Source organism: Cottoperca gobio, chromosome 12 (genome assembly GCF_900634415.1).
Source record: "Cottoperca gobio chromosome 12, fCotGob3.1, whole genome shotgun sequence".
NCBI classification, from domain to species: domain Eukaryota; kingdom Metazoa; phylum Chordata; class Actinopteri; order Perciformes; family Bovichtidae; genus Cottoperca; species Cottoperca gobio.
The window spans coordinates 10,629,169-10,645,473 of NC_041366.1; the positions used below are offsets into that span (position 1 = coordinate 10,629,169).

General features: G+C 41.2%; 1 protein-coding gene across 1 annotated transcript in view; it reads right to left on the reverse strand.

The window, feature by feature from the left end:
- Positions 1-263: 263 nt before the first annotated feature.
- Positions 264-16,305, reverse strand: part of LOC115016536 (RIMS-binding protein 2-like) — a 69,147-nt gene continuing 53,105 nt past the window's right edge. The window contains 12 exon segments of the mRNA XM_029444329.1: positions 264-3,289; positions 5,853-6,017; positions 7,813-7,884; positions 8,064-8,164; positions 8,310-8,478; positions 9,417-9,586; positions 11,669-11,771; positions 13,562-13,708; positions 13,984-14,019; positions 14,021-14,140; positions 15,118-15,684; positions 15,686-16,003. Of these exon segments, the coding sequence (XP_029300189.1) occupies positions 3,056-3,289; positions 5,853-6,017; positions 7,813-7,884; positions 8,064-8,164; positions 8,310-8,478; positions 9,417-9,586; positions 11,669-11,771; positions 13,562-13,708; positions 13,984-14,019; positions 14,021-14,140; positions 15,118-15,684; positions 15,686-16,003 (2,202 nt within the window). The 3' untranslated portion in view covers positions 264-3,055.

Consider the following 16,305-nt stretch of genomic DNA (forward strand, 5'->3'; position numbering starts at 1 on the left):
GGATGTTTTCGTTCCACTCATCTGTAAGATATGTTATGGGAATAATCCAAACTCTCAGAATCGACCAGTGCATGAAAAAACAATGTGTTTGCCTGCAGTGTCTCCGCAGAATACCAGAATATTAGATTCACTTCCATTTGTTCTGTATATGTCAAAGGGTCAGAGTCACGCAGGGTCGAACATTTCCTGCAGTATTAAACACAACATCTGCTCTTCAGTGAAAACACACAACATGCACAAATAAATGTAAACAACGATTTTTCTAAAAAATATCAAATTTAATTTGGTTATAAAAGTTGTATTTTTTCACATGCACACCCACACATAATGAATCACCATAAATACTGTCCAATGATTTCTTTTTTTCTATTTTTAAACTTTGATTCACAAAGCAAGCACATACGGTGGACCGATACATCTGATTTGAAAGGACACTATGGAGAATGCTCGCGGTCTGTTACAGGGAGAGGAACTCTCAGTGTGCTAACAAAAAGGCTGTCGTAAAATCAAGTAGAAACATTTATAAATTATCTACAAATGGATCAAAGTACAAAAGAGCTACAGCGTTTAGAGACACTACACCCATTCACAAGTGAATGATTTTGGTATTGGGACACCATGTGACAGTAATTCAACTTTGCGACTTTGTGAGTGAGAAACTATACATAAACAGCTTTGGAACAAAAAATCATGTAAACCTATTGCCAGCTGAACTTTTCTTACATTCCATTTTGGCAAAAAACCCTCTCTTGTCATTGCATTTAATCAATAATATTAATAAATATTGAGGAGAGAGAACCCTCAAGTGCAAAATGACATAAGGGACAACTGGAGATAAATTGGATACAATGGATATTTAAAACGGAACAGAGAGAGAAGTGTTTTAATTATTAAAGCTATGAGACATACTATCCCTCCTGTTAGGAATTGAGTTCTTGAGCACTTTTAGAAACCTCCACAGCATACATAATGTTGTATTTCTCTTTGTAATCCGAGATATATTTGCTTTCAAAAATGAAATTTCATCGTATTATTTCTATAATCTTGTACAATTAACACACACACACGCACGCGCACACACACACACTTACACTTACACACACACACACACACACACACAATGTCTCTTGAAATCCAAAAACGAAGGGAGAATGGGTTGTGTTTGGGTATGGTACAGGTTTTCAAAGGTTGAATTTCAAATTTAGGTCACAAAAGAAAATGTGAAATTGAAGATCCATGCTGAATATAAGGTAAAGTTTATGACTTAAAGCGGAACTGAATATTTAAAAAAAAAAAAGAGACTTTCAAACAAGTAAAACTAATTAATTGCGGTCATTCATTTTCACTAATCACACAGAACACTTCATTCAAGTTCCAGTGTTTTCTCCCTCCAAGCAGTCTCATCTCTCTTGTAATAAAGACACATTTTGGAGCTTTTTACACTGACAGTGAATTAGGAACTGAATTAATAGACCGTCAGCGTGACAGCCTGCAGGATATTAAATAGTTTACACTAATCTGATGTTTGAGTGGCATTATGCAAATATTAAAGATTAAAGATTGATTGTTTCTGAAGACTCGATTAAATATATGAAACATTCTCCACACAGTCTCCAGACTTTGAATACATGTTAAATTGTTAAATCATCTAAGATCATAGTAATAAAATGTGTTCTGTACTAGAATCCCTTTTAAAATGTATACAAGCTGTGTAACGTGTTATGGTATAGTCCTTATGTACTGTAAGTACAAGTCATGTAGAGCATAAATGTAACCAGATACGAAAAGATAAATCAGTTTGTATTTCTCTCCACAGACCTCAGGTCGATGAAACAGAACCAGTGAACAATGCACACCTTGACATTTTTGATGTTGTAATTTCTATGAGGCTTTAACGTGGACCGCTATATCAACATGAGACAACAAAACTGAACAGAGCACAGGCAATGGAGGTAGCAGCGCATCACTAAATCACAGGACCCACCCGTAGCTACATGGCCTCTCCTACAGAAAACAAAAACAAAAACAAGTGAACTAGAAACATGAACGGTGCCAAACATGAATGCATCACATACTGCCTTACACACACTCACTCACAAACAGGCACACAAAACATGTCTTTTACCAATCAGAACACCCACCTTTGTGCAATAGGAAGACAGACACAAAATTTAGTCTTGAACTAGGCGTTTCATGACAGTTTGACAGCGAGGACAACAAACACTTCTGCTCTTATTTAATTCTCGAAAATGACGAGCGACCAGTCATGAAACAAAAAAAACCCTGATGTAACGCAAACGAGGAATGTCACGCTCATATTGTTTTCATAAAGGCCACTGAAACAGCTAAGCTCGCCCGGTGTCTCTGACGTTTAATGCCCAATCTGCTATTCTTTAAAAAAAAAAATGCCTTTCATCACAGAAATAGAAATAAACTCCACTCAAGTGGAAGTGTTTCTTTTCTTCCCACATTATGCTACTGCCTCTCTATGATATTGCACTGAATAAAGCCTGTTGTGTTAGCAGCCAGCATTACTTCACAGAATGCCTCAATAACAGTGTAGTCTATTTGAGATTTTCTTAGAGGAGTATGGTCTCTGTTTCCTTGTAGTGACAACATCAAAACACAGAAATTTATGTTTTTTTGGCTGAGAAAAAAAGTAACTTAGATGTAATCAGATGCTTTGTTTTCACAGCTACCCTGCTTGAAACAAATAGTTTCTTTGATTAATGATAAAGAAAAATAAAGAAAAAACATGTCATGAAAATCCTAGTTTTTTTTTTTGTCATCCTTTGATTTAAAATACATCACAGTAATATTTTTTTGTGTCTGCAGGTGACCTCTCTTGATTTTGGCACTGCACTGTACATAATTTAGTTGATTTGTATCCATACATGAATAAGTGTTTCACTTGTTATATTAAAATAGGCTCACGCAGTCCAGGAGACAAAGCTCACATCCTCTCTGTCATGTGCTGTTGGATCAGAGTTGATTGTATGGATGCAATATACAGAGCCCGTCATGTGCACGTGTTGTACATGTATGCTTTTTATTTTTATTTCACAGGGGAGAGTCTCTTCAGGAGCTTCTTCCCCTTGGAAAGTAGTCCTTTCTTCTTTTTGTTTGCCAGATCTTGGTCCCGGGGGTCTCTGGGCTCCAGCGGGAGTCGGGGGCCCCTTGCAGGGCTGAGGGGTCTCATGGTGCCTGGGAGGAGGGGCCGAACGATGGGGGACGGCGCTCGGACCGGTGTGGCGCCGTTGTCGACCGTGTCGGTGGTTTCTGTGGTGACCTGAGGAGAGAAGTGATGGGTGGAGGCATGGGGCAGCGTTTTACAAAAGAAGCAACACTTTCACACTGCAGACTGTCTGTCTGTATCTGTCTGTCTGTCTGTCTGTCTGTCTGTCTGTCTGTCTGTCTGTCTGTCTGTCTGTCTGTCTGTCTGTCTATCTGTCTGTCTATCTGTCTGTCTAATCATTTGTCTGTCTGTCTGTCTGTATCTGTCTGTCTATCTGTCTGTCTGTCTGAATCTGTCTATCTGTCTGTCTATCTATCTGTCTGTCTGTCTGTCTGTCTGTCTGTCTGTCTGTCTATCTGTCTGTCTAATCATTTGTCTGTCTGTCTGTCTGTATCTGTCTGTCTGTCTGTCTGTCTGTCTGAATCTGTCTATCTGTCTGTATATGTCTGTCTGTCTGTCTGTCTGTCTGTCTATCTGTCTGTCTGTCTGTCTGTCTGAGTTCTTCATCAAACTATTTGATATAGTTATCTATAACTAACTCTGGTAAGGACATTATATTTTTGTTTGTTACTTTGTATTACACTTTATGGAAGGTTATTCTTTACTCTTAACGTTACCAAATGTCAGATGTATCACATGACTCTGCGGCACAAAGTGTCAAGTATTTTAATGCAGATTTCAATAAGCTAAATGTTTTCTATTATTAAAAGTAGAAAGAAGTTAGAAGAGGAATATGCAGCCTTGGCAACAATTTGCGTCCTCTATCTTTCCTAATCATGTACAGAATATTAACAGGCACTATAAATATATATAATTACAGTTTTGAGTTGGATTCTACCTTTTTTTTTTGTTGCTTAAATTCAGTTTATAGTTAAGATTTGTTATTTATGTTGTGTTTTGTGATTCTAATGTGTGATTTGCTGTAACTGTCGCAATTTCCCTTTAGTATTAATAAAGTTCTCTATCTATCTAAGTTTTACAATTAATATTATTAGTGAAATTAAATTCAAACACACACACACACACACACAACCACACACACACACACACACACACACACACATTGTACATATGTAGAGGAAACACTGAGGAGGAGGAAGCCATCAAATGTTGAGCACGACATCAGCACACCACAGAGCCGGAGAAGTCCACCATCAGTAGGCCATGAGGGAACATACAGTACAGTCATATACAACACCCAGGGACACAACTGTAGATACCATGCTTCTCATCTAATGCAGCAGCTGCACATACAGTTATGCGTTTGTAAGCATCATCAGTAAGATGATGGTTTTATTTTGATATTATGGAGTCTCGATTTCTTAGACTGTGGTCCAAATTGTCAGTGATGTATCATGAATGCTTTGGGTGACAAAAGATTATGCTTTTCCAAATTGTGAGGCCAATATTATCCGCATTTTGAGATAAATATGTCTGCGAAAATGTACCAAAACATTTCAGGTACACTCAACCCAGGAAGAATTACAAACTTTACTGATCTGAAACGCCACAGTGAAACACTTGACAAGTGCTTCCATAATGTAAAGTGGCATTTAAAAGCATTGGTGCATTACGCAAGCTGTGTGCATTAGAGCCGGGAGTTTGGTATCTCAAGTTGCCGACTTACTGTACAAGGCAGACAGAGCCATTTATGGTGTGAAATGAACAATCTTCTTCTGTTTGTTTGTTTAGTTTTGCCAAGCGGGTGAGGAAAAACAAAAAAGAAATCAGATGTGGCAGCATAGTCACCGTCGCTAAAACCCACACCACTATGAAAACTGAAAACAACAACAACAACAACACCAACACAAAGGAACACAGAGCGCAAAAAAGAATGTTTTTAATATCCAATTTCTTCTTTTATTGTTCCATTGTAACAATACAGTATGGATGTATCAGTGCTGCGATTACTTTTGTCTCTCCAGCTCAGAGCAAACATGGCATATCCACTGTCAACAGGGCTGAAAAATAGATTTGATGTGTGTGCAATATACATAAAGAAACAAAGCCTCTTTAAGGAAATACAGCAGTCGAGCCAAGAAAGTTATTATAAAATGTATCAAGTTTGAAAAAGGCATGCTTTTCTCTCTTTTTCATCTTTAAAGTTTTCTCTCAAATCGTTTATTTCAGTGTCATTGGGTAGCCATCGTTATGTGTTAATAAAGCACTTATTATTATACACAATAACCACCATTTGATTTTGTGTTTCAGTGCAAAGGAGGTACCAAATTATCTTGTGTAAGGAATGGGTTGAGCTTTTTTCAAGTCCTCCCTCAACCAGTGCTACATGCATAAATCACCCGCAGAGCTCCCACAGTCTATCCTCTCTCTCTGTCCATGTCAGGCTTTGCTTCTTCCTTTCTCTGAGACTCAGAAAGGTGTTAACACTGGATTTTTTTCCCCTTTTCCAAAGGGTGAGGGGGGAGGAGGAGGAGGAGGAGGAGGAGGAGGGGAATTGTTAGTTTGTATAGAGTCACCACTGTCACCACATGGACAAACACACACAATGAACAGCACACAGACGACAAGTGGAGGAAGCGAGAGACGGAAATCAAGAGAGAGGACGGAGGATGGATGAACACAGGGCCTAGCGCTGAGAGCGGCGATGATGATGTACCCGTTTGCCCTCTGAGACGGTGGCGGCAGAGTTGGCAGGGGGCCGGTTGGCAGGCTCTTCCTGGGGGTGGTGGGATGGAGTATCAGTCAGATACACCTCCACGTCATCAGGCACTTCTTCCAGGAAGTTAGAGGGAACCAGACCGCGGTGGCCGTTGATCTCACCCTGTGGACGGAAATGAGGAGACATTTCTGTCAGAACATGATACATTTAATACTAAATACACAGTGGCGGGCCGTGCATTTCACACCTAGGCCTTCAGTGATGTCCTACACAGTCCTACCTGAATTATTCCCCCTCTTAATACCGTCATTATGACGCCATGGCTCTAGAAACTATACAGACAGAAACGCAGTATAACCGGGCGTTGCATCACCCTAACAACAGAGTTATATTAATATTTACGAAACATTTAGTTGTAAATAGCAGGCATTCCCAGCAGTACAATGTGCAGTGCCTCTCGGAGGCTGTGAGCCGGGGGTACCGCTCGTAGTTAGTGATTTGAAAGTGGCGGACAAACCCTTCTCCCGGCTGTGATAGGCTCGCTAGCGTCGGGGTTGGTCGGTCTCTTCTCATGATGTCTAGCTTTTCTTGAAAAGTTTGTCTTGAAAATGGCGTTGTAATTATATCTGCGACCAAATCGATCTCTTCTCCTCCTTCAGCCATTGTGGGTTGAAAAAAAACAGCTTGTAGAAATCTACACAAATTAGCTCGTTCAAGTTTGCTAGCTCTGCATAGCTCTGCCTCTCAATAGTGCATATCCAATCAAAAGACGTGCACGTGCTGACGTTATCGTATGCCTGCTAGCTGGCCTCGGTGTCGCCAAATCGAAATCTGATTGGTTAACGCCACAGTTTTGTTCCGTTCACTTTAAGCTACAGGCGCCCGCACTGTTGATTCTGAAGGCCTAAGGGCAGATTTCTTGGACCCTGGCAACACATGATGGCTGAAATATGATTGGATAAAAGCTCTAACATAAAGGCCAGCCCTCCAAATCTCCATCTCGAGGCTGGAAGCAGCGCAGCCAAGAGAAAAGCTATGAAATGAAGAGAATAGACTATGGGGAATAATTTAATACAGATTTGTGGAAAGAATATATAAAAATTAAATGTATATTCAGATGATGTTTAGGCCAGCAGAGAAGGCCTTGCTGGCCCTGACGGCCCACCACTGTAAATATATAACATGTCATATACAGCATATGCACTGTTTCGCCTCTAATTTCTCTTAAGTCACTTTCCAGCAAATATATTTTTTCTTTCTTCTCCAAAATCAGGAGTTAATACAAGGAAAGGCCTTTATGTTAAAGATTCCATATTCTATTAAATAAGCTTAATTGCCGAGAGTGTCAAGAGAAGATTGAAACTCAGAAAAGACGCATTAAGACCAGAACATCCAGGTTCCAGAACAGCACATATCCTGAAGCTGTCCGCCTCCTGAACACAAACAAAGCACTGCAGGCCACTCTGCAGGTACAATAATTGTGCAGATGTTTTTAATGCACTTGTGGCACTTTATCTAGTGCTTTAATGTTTCTGTTTTCCCTATAGGCGCTAGTGTTTCATCTATGATGTTCCTATGTGTTGGATTTTATTTTACTGTTTTATGCTTTGATGATTATTTTATAGGTATGGATATTATTGGATACTCTCTCTTTTAAGGTATTAGGTGTATTTACTATATTTGTCTTTGTCTTTGTTTAAGTGAGTTTACTAAGACACTTTTCAATCAACCATGTTGATATAGGAAAAAAGTCTTGAATGTTGATACCACTCTCAAAAATATATAATTAATAATCTGCCAACCAGCACCTCTAAAAAAGATGAGCACGTTATATTTTGTTTGTTTAACGTGTGCAACAAACGAAGGTGAAAAAATGACAGTTCAGTTTTTGTACAGATTAAACAAACACAATATAAAGTGGTGAAAAGAAAAGCAAGCATGGCCAAGCAGCACTCACATAATAGAATCCGTCTTCGTCAATATCTCCAAACACAGCCATGATGTCACCAGCGCAGAAGGTCATCTCAGCCTGTCAGGAGACAGAGATACAGAAAGGGATATACAAGGAATACCATCCAAGTAAAGTCCACTATGTCTTAATCTGTTCTGTCCTTATTTGTTTATGTATATTTATCATCTGATGCAGCACTTCCTTGGATCTGTAAGTCTGTGTGTGTTCAGCAACGGGCCCCAAGCAGTTAGTGATACCTCGACATCAACATTAGGGGAGCTCTCTCGGGGGTCGTAGTCGTACAGGGCCACCATCCTCCTCGACGCCTGATCTCGGCGGAGGCCTCTTCTGTTCTGTTCTGGAAGCAATAACGGACCATATTTTAACATCAAGTATTCCATCTCGTGTTTTCATTCATAATTCAACCCCACTGACTCTGAAGCAGTTCCATAACTGGAGCAGATCTCTACTTGTTAATGAGAGTGAGTATTCCTGCGTAGTACCTATTCTGTCCACAGGGGTGCTGAGTGGCAAGAAGCCCTGTTTGATGAGCTGGTCCATGGTCTCCTCGTCCTCTGCTCGGATCTCTGACACCATGTTACAGGGGATCAGCCCCATCCTGCCCCTCACTTCCCCTCTGTAAAACCCATCTGTGTCTTTATCTCCGTACACCTGTCAGACAAAAGGGTGAAAGAGAGATGTTTAGAGCTCCCAAAACACATATAATACTTCTGTTATAGTAAGTGGAGGTCCATTAAGAACACATAACACTACAGATGACTAGAGTCATGCCAGAAATTTACATGTTTACATGTTCAGATAAGATCATTTAAAGTGTAACTTCCCCCCTAGGTCTGAGCCTAACTCTACCTCCCGCATGATTTTGAATCATCTATGAATCTATGGCAGCATTGGCTGATATGAAACAGTAGATGGCGTGTTGAGCCTTTTTCCACCCATGAAATGCTGTTTTATCAATGTGGTAAGAAATATCAATACTAGCACCAGAATTTATGTGTTTCATCACAGTACTATAATAGTAATAATAATAATAATAATAATAATAATAATAATAATAATAATAATAATAATAATAATAATAATTAATAATAATTTTACAGCAAAAAAAAAAGAAACTCTTAAGTAGAGGACTAATACAAATATATATATATTTTTTTAAATAACATGGTTCATTCATTTAAAAGGTCAATTTGTAAAATATACATTTAAAAAAAATGATGACTATGGCGCACCACTGACTTACATTTGTCAGCTGCTACAAATGTGTTTTTGGTTTTGTTTTTTACTGTAAAAGAAGAAGAAAAAAACTCAAAGGATGGACAAAGATTCAAGACTTAAATATGTGTGCAGCAGATTTGATTTCAGAGAAGCAATTTCCCTGTCAGCCTGTCTATACACTTGAATCTTGAAACACAAACAACAGTGAAGAGTGATGCCAGTCGAAGAGAACTGAATTAATACAGTTAGTATAGAACACACCATAAAGCAGCATAAAAAGAGCACCGTATAGTTTGGATACACCTTTAAGGCAAATAAATACACAGAGGAAGACCGAATAGCGGTGCATCAAAGTATCTGTGAACTCCCACCCTAATGATCTGCCCCTCTTTGAAGGGCAGCTCCTCGTCAGCTGCATCTGGGTTGGGGGACATGGACAGAGGATCGTAGTCAAAGAGAGCCACAAAGATCCGGAAGGACTCCTCAGGCTCTGACTCATCGTAGTACGTGGGAGAGCGGCGATCCCGATCCCTGTAGCCATCTTAAACACATTCAAAAACAAACTAATTCCATTATCCTGCATCATGGGGAAAAAGAGCAACTTGTGAATGTGGTCCAACACACAAAACAGGAACTTTCTTTTAGCATTTTGCAAACATAGTTTTTATGTTTTATCTTCTGTCAAATGTGAGCCTGTGTTTGTGGTGTTAGGTCACACATGGAGCAGATTTCAGGGCTCAGCAACAAAACTTTAAAATCATTTGGTGGCAAAACGTACAGCTTATACCATTTCTATGATGAGCAAGTACATATGTTTATATATTGATGTGTCTTAGCCATGCTTCAATCAAAGGAAATCAATGAGAGCATTTTTGTTTTTGTCTTAATACATCTTATTGATTTGCTGTATTGATGACAGATTTGATTTTCCTGTCTAGCCATAATTGTGCCTGTCAGCATGCAGGAAGAAATCTGTGGTCAGTCAACAGTTTAAATCATTTACTGTAGCACACATGCATGCACCCACAAACACGCGCACACACACACACACACAACACACAACACACAACACATGTATTTTTTTAATGTTTCTGTCTTTTTTTATGTTTGCATATGCATTGAGAGACAAATGATCGAGGAGCAAGACAAACCATGGTGCAATGCACAAACAGAAAGTGATTAATGGACATGACATAACACCAGAAACACACAAGACTCTGCATGCTCAAAGAAAGCTACATTTAAAAAAAAAAAATGAACCTAACAATAAAGATACAACTTCATACGTCTAAAACGCTAATGCAAAATTCTGAGATATAAAGCAAAATTCTAAACTTCCCACACATTGCCAACCCTTGAAGCAAGAGGTCTAAAGCAGAGATGGCAGACTTGTTGTGGAAGCCTGAAATTTATTAGAATTTGCCATTGCAATATTTGGAAAATGCACCAGCAAGCTAATTGTGATACTTTTAAAGCTTTATTTTGGTGCTCAAAAACACAAGCATGTTGTGAAATGCATTGCTCCCGGGTGAGCATATGCCAACCTCCAGAAGGTTTGGTAATTGTACTTATGGGGGTACTAGCAAAGACATGTAAGGGACAACTGCATTTCCAAAGGCTGATATTTTAAACTCAAGAAACTCAAATGTCTAAAGAAAACAAGAAAGCAGTGAATGTGTGGTCAAATTTAGTCAAATTTCATGCATAAATGTTCTGAATAGAAGTGTAGTTGGTGTGGTTGTACCACAAAGGGAAGGGGTTTAGCAGGCATCTGGAGTTCAGTGCAGTGAGTGAGGCATTCTCTGAGCAGTCAATCAATCATTTATCATCTGCAACTGTGGAAACATTCATCCTGGACCCCAGGGGTATGGCTTGCCAGTGGGTCCACCATTTCAGTGCAGTCATGCTGTTCAACTGTAAGCATAATAATAACTATTATTATTTGAGACAGAGAAACAGGCACTTGCAAGTGTCCACAGCTACTTCTTGCTGTTTGCCAGTTGCTTGGTGGCATTTTTGTTGCCATGCTGTGGTGGTAAGAAACAGGACTGCAGGCACATACCATGGGGAGACCTGGTGCCGCCCATGTGCCTGTGGGAGGACCGCGTCCTGTGCCGAGCTACTCTGCCATAGTAAACATCCTCGTTGATGGGGTTTCCCTCACTGTTATTCTCAGAGGTTACCTCTATAGGAAACACCAATTAAGAGGGTGATGGGGTTACAATGCAAAGCTCAACATTTCCGTCCCAAAAGCTTGACTAAAGATTTGTGTTGCCACTTTCGTATTGCTTGGACACAAGGTAAAAACAAATACACACAAGAAAAGCAACTATGGAAAACTACTATGGGAAAAAAACGTCTTTATCAGAGTACATTAGCGCGTCGGCGTGTAGTGCAAGAGTGTCAGCTTGTTGCATCATAAAAATCTCTAAAAGATGAAATTTACAGGTAGTGGAGAGTATGAGCATGGTTTATAGACACAGGGGTGATCTGGAGACAGAGAAGCTCATGGTGGTTTTAGCAGAGCAACACACACTTTTGTTCTATGGCACAGAAAACATAAACATTATAAATGAGAATAAAAACTCCCCTCCGCTCTCTATAGCCACCCGCCCATACTGACCAATGGAGGGGACCATCAGAGGTCGTCTCTGAGGCTGGGAGCCGCCATGAGGAATTCTTCTCCCGGTCTCCCGGTCATGACGGCCTCCAGAAGGAGTGTTGTTCTGAAATGCACATAAGCACACAAAACATTCGCAAACATTAAACATTCATGAGTTGCTCACAGACACATGGACATACTCGCAAACAGTTTGTGAAAAAAAACGCACGTCGAACATACTCGTAGAAATTGTATGTAAACAAAATCATGCAGCACTCACAGGCAGGCACACTGAAACACAGACGCATAGACGCACACTCAGAAACACACAAGCCCACGGGAAATTTCAACATTACAAAATTAAGAAAAATACTGATAACATACTACTGAATTAAAATATGTTTAAAAATAATAATAATTGTGTGAAAAGATATTGGTTAGCACTGTCTACCGTATGTTACTGTGTCGTCTCCCTTCACAGCGCTAAACTGTTCAAACCCAGTCTCTCCCTGTGTCTCTGTCCAAGGTGCTGAACACATTCACACCCAGACTATCTTCGTTTCTCTCCATGAAGCTGAAAAAATCAAACCGTGTTTCTTTTTCTGTTTTTTCAATGGTGCCAAAACATTAAAGGTGCTCTCAGACTGCAGCCCTGCTGACGTCAATGTTCTGTAATCTGTGGCAGCACTCTGCAACAGCTCCATTTTACCTCTGATCCTACTAATAGCCAGTATTATACACTAAAGGCTGCTACTATCTATATACCTAGTATAATATCATCACAGAGCTAAATAGAGAGTATTACCGTTTAGAGGAAAATGTTAATATCACAAACATTGGTCCAGACGGGATGATCAAACTTAGAAGATGTTGCTCCAGTACTGTTTCTCTTCACCGATATGTTGATTATGCTGTCTAAAAGTATTAAAACCATAGGCTGCATATAAAGATAGACGACATGACAGCTCTTCAAAAGTAAAGCCAAAACATCTCGATCACCCACTGGTGGCTGGCTGCAGTATAGGTCATGAATCACGCTCCCTCCAAGTTAGCGGGTGGGCGATTGGCCAAACTTAAAAGTCAAAGTACGTCAAATATATTTTTCCTAAAGATGGTTTCTCTCGTTCTTATCACGCTGATGTATGTTCAAGTGTTAATTTTTCTGATATGTTTGGTTTTAATTTGATACTATATAAAGAGGGTGAGACATCATGATTGACAGCTGTGATTGACAGCTGCTCTGAGTGAAGTTGTCAGGGAGCCAGAGGCACGGGAATTGTACTCGAGAGGAGATTTAATTTTAGCTTTAACTTTCCATAACCGTCACAAGTCTGTGTAACAGAACATGTGTCAATTTATTATTATTATTTGATATTATAGATAGATATAGATATTATAGACAGTTGTTTGGTCTTTCTAGCCAATCAGCTTCTGTGGTGGTAACGTAGCAGCTAGGTTACATACACTAACGAACTGTGGCCATGCCTGGTTTCGGGATTGGCTCGGGCAGATGTGTAGGCAGGACCTCGATACCGCAGCTCCAGCCGCCCGATCACAATAGCGTCGACTCCGGCTCCGAAAGACGTCAAAATCTGAAGATGGAAGTTTTCTTTTCCGGGATATTTTGGCTTCACTTTTGTACAGTGGGAGGAGGTAGAGACGCGTCACCCAGCTATATATACAGTTTAGGATTAAAACCCAGTCTGTCTCTCTCCATGGTGCTGAAACTCGTTTTTAGTTTTTTATTATTCTATAAATTTGAATTAAACTCAGCACACGCACTAACAACACATATTAAATGCAAGTCAAGGCAGCAGTCTCAATTGAAGTATCTGTGCCTGTGCAGTTCACTAAGTAATAATAAATTTGGGTGGTTATGACTCTTGGGTTTAAAATAAGTGCAAAGAACTGCACCTTGGGTGTGTTGTGCGAGTTGCGTCGACGTCCCTCTTCCAGCTGCATCTCAGAGTACAGCTCCTCCTCATCCTCTTCCATGATGTCAGACAGGTCAGAGCCCCGGCTGCTTTCGCTGTGATAATCTTCATTGTGACTATAGTGAGGCTTTTGGCAGTCACACACACAAACACAAACACACAGACGCAATTGTTTAAGTCCACATACATACATACATGCACACACCAAACACACATGGATTGTCAAACACACGCATATGGACACACACAGAGACACGGGCAAAGGAGTGTATGCATGCAACCACCCAGACATGCATGCACACACACGTCCAAACATACCCACACGTGTAAGAGGTTGTCCATTGAAAAACACACTGGGACTAAAGAAGGTAAAAGATTCATCACTTATCATGTCGTTCTTACCGGCCTTCCAAGCTCAGAGCCTCTGAGGAACTCATCGAACTGAGGGTCCTCTCCGACGGCCGCGCGCAAACCCTTCTTCATCTTCCTCTTCCTCATCAGAGTGATGCTGGTGAAATGAATGACCCTGCTCTCCGTATCTGACCTGCCTCCTGTCGCCCTGACAACAAGCATGAAAAGTGAGGTAAGTGGGTAAGATTATAGACAGGGGGTACCAGTGCTACTTCATTATTGGTGGTTATAGTATTTTGATTTACATTGTTACTAGTTTGACAATGCAATATGCTCTGTTTTAAAGCTGAAGTTGATAACATGTTATCATATTATGTCATATTTGAAGCAACTGTCACTATATCCTCACAGTAGTGCATTAGACAGGTAATCTGAAAAAAAAAAAAAAAAAAAAAAGAAAGCAGTCAATCTTCTGCTTCCCCTCATGTTCCTCATGTTCCTCGTGTTCCTCGTGGCTTTTGCAAGATTCCAGCTGCGAGAAGGAAAGCAACCATTTAGAGCAGAGGATTCTCTAACGCAGTGTCAATCACTGCTCGTGAACTCCAATCAAACTAAGCACCGCCCACTGGCTGGAGCAGACTCTCATGTTACAGCTAAACGGTACACACAACATATGTTTCTGAAAACATTTGAGGCGAGACATAAACAATGCAATAACAGAATCTTGATTCATATTTGATAGTTTGATTGGAGTTCACAAGCAATGATTGACACGAAGTTAGAGAATCCTCGGCTCTGATTGGTTGTTTTCCCTTTGGCGCAGTGGAATCTTGCAAATGTCATTAGGAGCACTATGAGGAGATTTTGTTCACGGATTATCTGTCTCATGCACTATTGTCAGGTTATAGTGACAGTTGCTGCGCAAATGACAAAAAGTTATTCTTTATAAATTTACTTCGTATAACTTTAATGGTGAAAATATACCATAAATACGTCATAAAAAAGCTAAATATCCTTTGGTACACAATCAATAGATCACTACACACCCTTAATGTCCAGCCCTTCATTTACAGGTGTTTTTAAATTCAAATTAAATGTAATGTTTATTGTCACGCTGTAAATACATTTTTATTTTTAGACTGTGTTATCGCATTTGTGCGATTGGATTTAGCATTTTCATCAGACCTTGCCACTTTCTGCTGCCACCCTCTGCGCTGCTTCTCGGGCGATGGCTTTGGCCACGGTGTCTGGGATGAGCGTGCCTCGAGGCTGAGGAAGAATCCTCTGAGGGGAGGGGGAGCGTAGATGGGTAGGGGGAGGGGCCTCAAGGGTGTGGCCTTGCATGGGTACAGGAGGCTGGGAAGAGGGAGAGCGTGTGGGATCCCAGCCAGGCTGGCCAGGTGGAAAAGCTCCCCCTTGGTGGGCCGCGTGCTCTTTGGCATCCAGGTCTCTGGCACATACTGGTCTCTGAGGTATAGGGTGGTGATGGGGGTGGGGTAGCAGCGGCAGTTGGTGCTGGGGCCTGGGACCTTGGTGGGGAGGGCGAGGCTGAAGGTGTAGGGGCTGAGGATGTGGGGGTCGAAGCTGGGGCTGCGGGGGCCCGCCTGGGTGGGGGAGTCTGGGTTGGGGTTGAGGGTGAGGAGGGTGGAGTGGGAGTTGTTGTACTTGTGCCTGGGGTGGAGCAGGAAGTTGGGGTGTGGCATGTAGATGGTGAGGGGATTGGAGGTGGGGTTGAGCGTGGGGTGTGGAGGGGGGCCTGCGTGGGGTGTGGAGGAGGGCCTGCGTGGGGGTGTGGAGGGGGGCCTGTGTGGGGGTGTGGAGGAGGGCCTGCGTGGAGGTGTGGAGGCGGGCCTGCGTGGGGGTGTGGAGGGGGGCCTGCGTGCATTGGTGGTGGCAGGGGAATCGCAGGTAGAGGCACGAGGAGATTGTTTGGAATGACGGCGACTTGGGAGTCCTGGGATTCTCCCTGTACTGACAGCGTCCTGACGATGACTTCCCTCGCCTCCAGGCACTGAATCCTTGTCAGCTCGACAGTAACATAGTCTGCCATCGGGAACAACACCTCAGCTATCTGGATTTAAAAAGAGAAAATAAAATGTCAACAGAAGCTACATAATAATTTTTTAACAACAACTGAATGAAGTGAAAATATATATTTATTTTTTTAACTCACAATTCAGCAAAGTTGCTATATGAAGCACATTATAAGGCAGAAGACATTGTGCTGTCAATGTTTCAACACACTGTGTTGATTTACTTTGGCAGTCACCAGAGGGAGTGAGAGACCTTTCCAAGACGTTCACAGGTCCGAGATTGAGAGTCTTGCACTGCTGTGTGCGCTGAGTGCACTGATGACATAATGCTCAACTCAAC